The following is an 8,043-nucleotide window of genomic DNA, read 5'->3' as shown; positions in this document are numbered from 1 at the left end:
AATCTAGTGCTGAAGTTGCAGATTTAAACCACTTGAATATAGCTCGGCCTTCCAAGCATATAGGAGAAATTACAGTGGCTGCAAAACCTGCAAAAAACACAAACGCCAGTGCCAGAGTTTGGTTTGTCCATTCTGAGCTACTGTAGAAACATGGTGGCTTCTGTGAAAGGTGACCTGTGGCCAATGTAGATAAACAGCTCATTCTAAGGCAACAAAAACACAATAATTATTATATTCAGGTGATTATACACTAATGAAAACATACCAATAAATATTTCATAAATGTTACAGTATTTTCAGTTTCCAACAGCTGTTCAAAATCTTAATGTGAAGGGAAGTTTTCAGCACTGTACAATAGCACCATCTGCTGCACAAATATATATATATATACATATATATAAACATCACAACACCAACTACAAATCTGACAACTATTTGAATGTGTGTTTCCTCCCAAAAAAAAGAGACATCTGCATCACCGACTCACAGCTCAAACTGAGCACTGTTCCCTGGGCAGCACACCAAAAAGAGAAGATTTCCTTTTATGCTCTTGGATTACAAGCTGATACCTGAACCTACCCTTCACCACCTCCAGAAAGAACATTTAAAAGTGTGATTATCAATTCTTTGCATTGTGCTTTTCTGTCTTGTTACTGGAAACATTGCCTCGAAATGTCTGTATTTGTTTGCTGCTGTGTATTATAAAGAGGCATTGTGTAAGTAATGCAGATGGCTTTTTAAGAGCGCTGTGTGTATTTGGGTGGGTAGAACAAGGGGTGATCCAATGAGACCCTGTCAAGTCAGGTACTTGGCTCTTTAGAGTAACTCTCCACTTGTCACTTTCCACCACATCACTGGAAACAGAAAAGAAGCTGATCAAAGTGCAAGCAAATGAAAGGAAATGAAGGGATATAATGGTGAGACACACAGTATGAGGATTAGGATGAGCACAACAGCATGCTGCATGTCCCTGGAGGAAATCAAACAGATTTGACATCCTGACAAATGTTTCATCTTGTTATCCACCCACTCATGGCCAGGAATGAACCCACATACAGCAGCAGATCACTGTCACAAGGTATATTGAACACAGCAATGCTTAAAAATAGTAAACATTTTCAAGAAATGATTTTGCTGGGAGAGAAAACTTCAAGCAACAAGGAAGTTAGGTCCTCTGGGAAGGCCCACGGTCATTATCTGTTCCATGAGGGAAAAAATTGATATTAAAAACATCTGAAAATATTTTGACAATGGATGGCAGTAATAACACTAGTCTACGATTTCAAGTGTAAACATGTTTTCCATATTCTTCACATTCCGATTACAAAGGAATTTTTTTGGAGTCCATACTTGATCCATTATTTTCTGCACTGTCACTGTTTTTTCATGTTGTCACATCAATCCTGTCACTTTGTCTAACACAACATGAAACTTGAGTACTCAGCATATAGAAACAAAACAACTCTGCCAAGTCATTGTTAACGGAAAGAAAAACAATGACTCCGATCCATGTCTTAAAACCATTTGCTTAGTATGTAGATAGAAGGTGCAGTCTATCATATATAGTATAAATTCTGTCCTAATATGAACTTCTTCATTAGAGCAAACATGCTCCAAAAGAGCATGTATGAGAAAATCATCACTACATGTTGGAATTTAACCAAACACAGATTATGACAAATAAAAGATGGAAAAACTATAATTTAAAAAAGTGCAAAATATAACAAACACAGTAAATATGAACACTTCCTTGATAAAGTTATTGTAAACTGATACTAATTTTAAATAATTGTTTTAGTCACTGTAGTCACTAGTACAAATACCAGGGGTTTACAAATTCCATGTTTTTATTCACATTATAAATACCATGTTAGACTATGTATGTTCATTTGTCTTTTTTACAATTTGTAGAGTAAATATTGATTCTGATATTTTCAAAGAAAGGAAAATGTTTAATTGCCACCCTAAAATACTACAAAACTAGACATATGCACAATGCATAATATTAATAATTTTATAAATCATAAAGCAGAACAAAAAGGATTTTTTGTGTATGTTTACATTATACTGAGTGACATAATAACAGTATGTTTATAGTTGTCTTAAAGGAAATATTTTGAAATTGTTAAGTTATAGTAAATAGAGAGGAAGCCAAAAGCCTGCCTTATACTTTGATTTATTAGTAATAAATACCACAACATGGGGTTTTACATTGCAGATTATATAGGAAAGTAATACAAATATCCATCTCAATTAAAATACATTTGTGAAACTGAACCTTATTTTTGTTAAAATAATGATAAAAAATGTAGAAAATCTCATACATTAAATTAAAAAACAAACAACGTAGCATGCTGTACAAAATAAACATAGAAAAGCTAATTATGGAGTTTAGACAGTTGTAGCAACTCTGACAGGCGGAGGAGGGACGAAGCTAGGGAGAGCCACTGATCTCTCAGAGGGAGTCTGAAAGAAAACAAGCCAGTTCATTTACTGAAAATCAACAACAGAAGTAATCTTCCACTTAGATATATTTGATTAGAAAGGCTACCTGCTGTAATCGGTTGTAATCAGGGGGAGACTTTAGCCCTCCTGTCAGCAGGTTATGAGGAGTTGAGTCTGTTTGGGTTGTTATTGTCTGTGAGTGACAAGAAAGCAGCTAAAAACAACCAACCAAAATAACAGATGTAGAATTCATTGGCAAACATGTTAATACGTGAATACTATCGGATCATAATATGGAGACCACTATATTTATTTTATACTCCACAAGGTCCCCATCAACTGTAACTATTAACTGATCTGTTGGCACTGAAGCTGCAATTGATTCTAACCTTCTCTACTGCTCTGGCCACTGGATATCTTGTCTGTCGACCTACAAAACACAGAAAAACAGAACATAAAGAAAATGTGTCACCAACAAATTCATATTTCATGCTAAACGAGCTACTACTTCATCTACTTTTGTTCTTGTTCCAGTTGACACAGAGGTAGATGCTGCCTCCCAGCAGCAGCAGGAAGAGAAGGCTGCAGGGGATTCCAGCTGCAATGCCAGCAATGGCAGATCCACTCAGCCCGTCACCTAGTATCACCAGGACCAACAGTAAACAATACTTTTATGTAGCACCCTTATTGACCCTGTTATAAGAAATGTGAGGCTTTAACATACACAATCTATCAAATAGACATACCTGGACCAATTCTGTGGGCCTTAGTTGGCGCTCCTTCAGTCATTAGAGCTTTGGGGATTATCCGAAACCTGTACGTCAAGTTGGGATCAAGGGGGAAGATGTCTGCATTCCTGGCAGATCCAGGTTTCTGCTGGATCGTCTGAAAGCTTTGTGAGCTGCTTCTTGTTTGGGTGCCATTACGATTTTTGCTCTGGAGGGCTGGCCCTTTCATCTGGATGTCAAAGCCTTCGCACAAAAAAGGAAAGGCAGTTCTGTTTTGTATGATACCAACATCAAGGTTGATCAATTACCAAACCCAATAGCAGAGGTGGGAAGTACAAATACTTCTTTACTGTGGTTTTTTCATGTATGTGCACTTTATTGGAGAGTTTTCTGACAACTTTTTACTTTTACTCCCTACGTTTTTACACAGATATCTGTACTTTCTACTAACATTTTACAGGCTTGTTTCAACAGTTTGAAAGCATTTCAGGGGAAGCATCATTTCTTTTTTTTGCATCATCCCACAAAACTCGACTCCATTTGAAGTTTCAGTTAGCTTTGCACAGAAACAGCCGGTAGAAATTCCCGTAACACAAACTAAAAGAGTAAAATCTTTTACTTTTACCGTATAGTATTTTTACCGCAGTCTTATTTTTAATTTTTTTTACACTATCTGTACTTCTACTTGAGTAAAGAATGAGTGTACTTTTGCCACCTTTGCCAAATAGTACTATCAGACAATACTACTAATATAATAATGATAATAATGTTACTGTCCTGTTTAATTTGGAAAAACTTACTGTGAGACGTAACAGAAACTGACATTTGCTTTTCGCAGTACTTTTGTCCTTAATGTGTTTTCCCAAAACACAGCCGTGCTCAGCTAGAGGCTTCACACATTACACAATATTTATACCCCTATGTTCTACGTAGAGTTTCTGTTTTCAACACTGTCAGCATTGACAGAGAGGGATCGTGAATCAGCATTCTTACCAAAGAGTTCTGCTGAGACGTACAAATCCAAAACAAGAAAGTTGGGTTTATGTGTGAGGTTTAAAAGATATTGTTGTGAAAAAAGAAATCAACCTGAAGTTTTCCAGAGTTAATTCCTGCGTTACCTGTTACAACAGAGGTAGGCGGGACCTCCCAGGTCAAAGTGATGATGGTTCCATCTTGATTAGGGAACAAACTGGAATCTGAGATCGACGGTCCTGGAAAGAGAGGGATTGTGAATGAGGTGACGATCAAGAGAGGGCAGGAGAAGGGGGGGTGGTGGGGGTATACCAAGACTGGAGAGCTTTGTTTAAAAGGGAAAGAGCAACCTCAGGTATTACTTAGCTCCCCGTCTGAAGGCTCATTGTTTCCTTTTACTTTGGTAATGCTAGTAGTACTCAAAATTAGAAGCTGAAGGCAACACAATCCTTACAGTTTTTAAAGATGCCACAAATAATGACCACACTGTTCGAGTAGTAAGCACATCTTCTACTTAAATGTACTTCAAGAAGTTCTTAACTGGTAATGAAACAGTCTCAATTTAATACAGATGCCTCTATTACCTACATAAACAAACAAGACCATCAGCGAGAAGACTAGCTATTTTGATATAGTTATTCTTAATGCCCGCCACCGGTTCGGATTTGGTTGAATTTCCTTTGAAATCAGACGAAGAGGTGGAGGAAACACTACCGCTTGTATCCACAGGGGCCGCCAGAATCATACATATGAAATCTTCAAGTAATTATTAACCAGCCGCTATATGTAGTGGATTAAGAAGTACAGTATTCCTCTGTGTGTAGTAGAAGCTGCACAAAATAAATATGTTCACGTAAAGTACCTCAAAACTGTATTTCTCATCAGTACTTAAATAGGTACTAAATATCTGGTTACTTTCCACCTGTGAACAAACCAATAAGAGCAATTATTCCATACCCATCAACTGAATTTCCCTTCTCTGGCTGCCTAGTGGGTTGCGGCAGGTGCAAGTGTAGTTTTGAAGGAGAAAGTTGCTGACATTGTAATGCCGAATCTCAAGCTGTGTGGTGTCATTTCTGATCTGGTACGTCGTGCCGATGGTGACAGTCTCGTTGCCTTTGGACCATGACACCACAGCCTTAGGCGAGGCTTCACTGACACAGTTGATGGTGACCACTATTTTGCCCTCAGAGTCAACTGTGGTTCTCACAGCTGGCAGGAACACCTTTGGACTACCTGGGTAAGATCAGGGCAAGGTCTTGTTTGACTATTGCACATTATGCAAGTTTTATGTTTTTTAATGACAGATTGTTGAGCATCGAAAACTTACTTGCAGTGATATTGCACTTATTTTGTTCAGTTGGGTGGTATGCCATGCACGTGACAGTTTTCCCGTCGAGGTTATCCGAGGCATTGAGAGTGAGGCTGAAGCTCCCTGCTCCACTGCCAGAGTTGTTTAGCACCGGCATAGAAAGCAGAGCCTGTGGGGTTCCCCCCAACCACTGACAGAGGTACTGCAGGTCGATGTTATTTACAGACAGCACAGAGCACACCAGGTTTCCTGACGGCCTCTCTGTCCAAAGAGAAAATATGACCTTTTCTTCAGTAGTAGTACAGGGTAAGGTATACATGTAAAATAAAAACTGTATTTTATCTTTGGTGGTGTAACTAAATAATATTCTTTATGATAACATTCTTTGAGACATTAAATTTAAGAGAAATTACTGTAAATTAGAAATGCAAATGCTGAATCCTAGCATCCATAAAACTAAGAGATAAAAGTTTTGACATACCATAAATTGCTAACGTCATATTCTTTTGGCGCTGTTCATTAGTCTTGTTATTGCGCAGCTTGCATATATAAACGCCTCCTTGACTGGGCTGTACATTTGCTAGATTTAGGACTCCATTCGTGGAACTGTTAAGGGTCTGACTGTCAAAAATCCACTCAGCAGTCGGCTGTGGGGACCCCTCAGCCGAGCAGGAGAGTTTCAGAGAGTCTCCTGATACATAGAAAGGCTGTGCTGGTTGGACCTCAAGCATGGGCTCATCTGGTCCATCTATAAACAGACCATAAAGAATACAGGGGAGAGTTAAAAGAAATGGGGCGGAAACAAACAGAGACAGAGGCTTTAGGAAGACATATTTCCCCACTCTGAATGGAGTAAGACAAAGTTATTAATAATCTTACACAGCACAGCGACATGCATGCGAGCTGTCACATTACTGAAGGGGTTCGCCAGTGACACCGTGTACTCTCCTGTGTCTCTTCGGTTTGGCAGGAGGATCACGAGGCTCTTTTCCCTCACCGAGTAGTGCGAGCCATTATTTATTTCTTTGTCATTGAAGAACCACTTCTCTTGCTCGACCACTCCGTGGAGCATGCTGTACTGCAGGGTGAACTCATCAGTTCCCTCTATGGCCAAATCAGGCTTCGCGCTCAGAATCACATTTTGGATTTTTTCTGTGAAAAAAAAACAAAACAGTGAAGGGATGGTAGAACAGGTGGATGACGCTGCAATCTCCTATTAGCATGGCCAATCTAGACGGCATTAGAAAGATCATCAATTGTGAAGCTTTCTGGATGCCCTAAAGATTTCAGCAGTACGTGTAGCTTTCCTGACCGCATTACACAGTGCTGGGGCAACCCAAAGCTGGGAGAGATTCAGAATTCTGGTCTAGCATAATCCCACCCTGCTGCCCAAAATATATATTTCACGTATATTTTAAATATTAGATTGTATATACAGTCAAGAATTAAGGCAAGATACTAAAAAGGTTGCAGCATGTGTGTGGCTTGACATATTTTTTTCATGGCAGTCCAATAGATTATAAAATCTACCCATTAAATCCAAACCCCACTACAGCAGCACATCTCCAAAGTCAGAGCTCAGTCAGGTACTCACCAAATACTTTTAGAGTGAAAGTAGTCGAGGCTTTTCCCAGTCCAGACTTAGTCATTTCAACGGTGTACACACTGGAATAATTTAGTGGTACTTTTACCAAAGTAAGCGAACCAGTTGGCTCAATCCTCAGCACTTCCTTTCTGCTGTCGTCTATGTCTGGGGGAAAAGGTGAGTCAATAGTCCATGTGAGGACAGGTAAATCTCCCATTGACCAGGTAACCGCTGGGTCAGTGGCACCGCCGAAGGACACAGCCAGAGTCACATTGGTGCCAGCAACAGCATTCACCAGGGAAGGGCCAACATTAGAAACCACCAGCTCACAGTATGCACCTGTCAATGTGGAGCCAAAGTAATTAGTTTAAAGAGGAAATATTCATCTCTCAATTCTCTGAATCCTTGATGGGAAAAGGAACAATTTGCAAAACAGTTGATGTATTAAATGCTGATATGTGACAAGTGAATATCCCATGCTTATAGTGTATGTCTGTTCCTAATAAAATAAGCGCACATAAATAGAATTAATATGGTTCAACGTTAATTCATTTCATGGTTATTTGATAGGGACAGATACAGCATGCATATAGAATTTGCATTACAATTACAATCCAATGCAATGCATCAAAGCATTTGTAGCTCCAGCTAAAGGGCCTTTAAAATAACATAAAAACGAGTTTAGCAAAAGGCACACACGTCAAATATAGAATAAGACAAATCTTGGAACATCGTTGGAACATAGCTAGTTTTAATCTTACCTCGAAAAGAAAAGCCAAGTAAAATGGCCAGAAAAACTGCGCATAATCTCCCAAATTCATCCAGCCACGTCATTTTAATTAAACAGCTCGAGTAGCTCACGAATTCAAGAGTAACCGAGAAAAGTCAGATCTTTTCTAAGTTCTGTTCCCAAACATAAAGACACTGGAAATGAAGAAGAAATGTCCTTGGAGTCTCAGACAGCAGAGACTGAACTGCCTGTGTATCCTCTCGAGCTCAGC

General features: G+C 39.1%; 1 protein-coding gene across 2 annotated transcripts; it reads right to left on the bottom strand.

Annotated features, from left to right (window-relative positions):
• Window positions 1-2,157: 2,157 nt before the first annotated feature.
• Window positions 2,158-8,043, bottom strand: vsig10l (V-set and immunoglobulin domain containing 10 like). Of its 2 annotated transcripts, XM_035672546.1 has the most exons (12): window positions 7,804-8,043; window positions 7,052-7,381; window positions 6,337-6,609; window positions 5,939-6,205; window positions 5,476-5,718; window positions 5,103-5,381; window positions 4,292-4,384; window positions 3,192-3,416; window positions 2,963-3,082; window positions 2,835-2,875; window positions 2,552-2,638; window positions 2,158-2,466 (listed from the first exon to the last, which is right to left on the bottom strand). In XM_035672546.1, the coding sequence occupies exons 1-12, from the start codon at window positions 7,874-7,876 to the stop codon at window positions 2,392-2,394; spliced, it is 2,106 nt and encodes a 701-aa protein (XP_035528439.1). In that variant the 5' UTR covers window positions 7,877-8,043; the 3' UTR covers window positions 2,158-2,391. The 2 variants fall into 2 exon arrangements, with proteins under 2 accessions (XP_035528439.1, XP_035528440.1); XM_035672547.1 differs by lacking the exon at window positions 5,103-5,381.

This window comes from Morone saxatilis, unplaced genomic scaffold (genome assembly GCF_004916995.1).
Source record: "Morone saxatilis isolate NCDOM2014 unplaced genomic scaffold, NCSU_SB_2.0 Contig24, whole genome shotgun sequence".
NCBI lineage: Eukaryota > Metazoa > Chordata > Actinopteri > Moronidae > Morone > Morone saxatilis.
The sequence above is the reverse complement of the archived record's forward strand: the minus strand, read 5'-3'. Positions and strand labels throughout refer to the sequence as shown.

What these genes read in the sequence shown, in the direction of transcription:
- vsig10l (XM_035672546.1), bottom strand. Translation starts at nt 7,876, where the DNA reads ATGACGTGGCTGGATGAATTTGGGAGATTATGCGCAGTTTTTCTGGCC. An exon ending in ACTTGGCTTTTCTTTTCGAG is followed by an intron (nt 7,382 to 7,803) that starts GTAAGATTAAAA and finishes CCACATTGACAG; the next exon opens with GTGCATACTGTGAGCTGGTG. An exon ending in CATGCATGTCGCTGTGCTGT is followed by an intron (nt 6,206 to 6,336) that starts GTAAGATTATTA and finishes GTCTGTTTATAG; the next exon opens with ATGGACCAGATGAGCCCATG.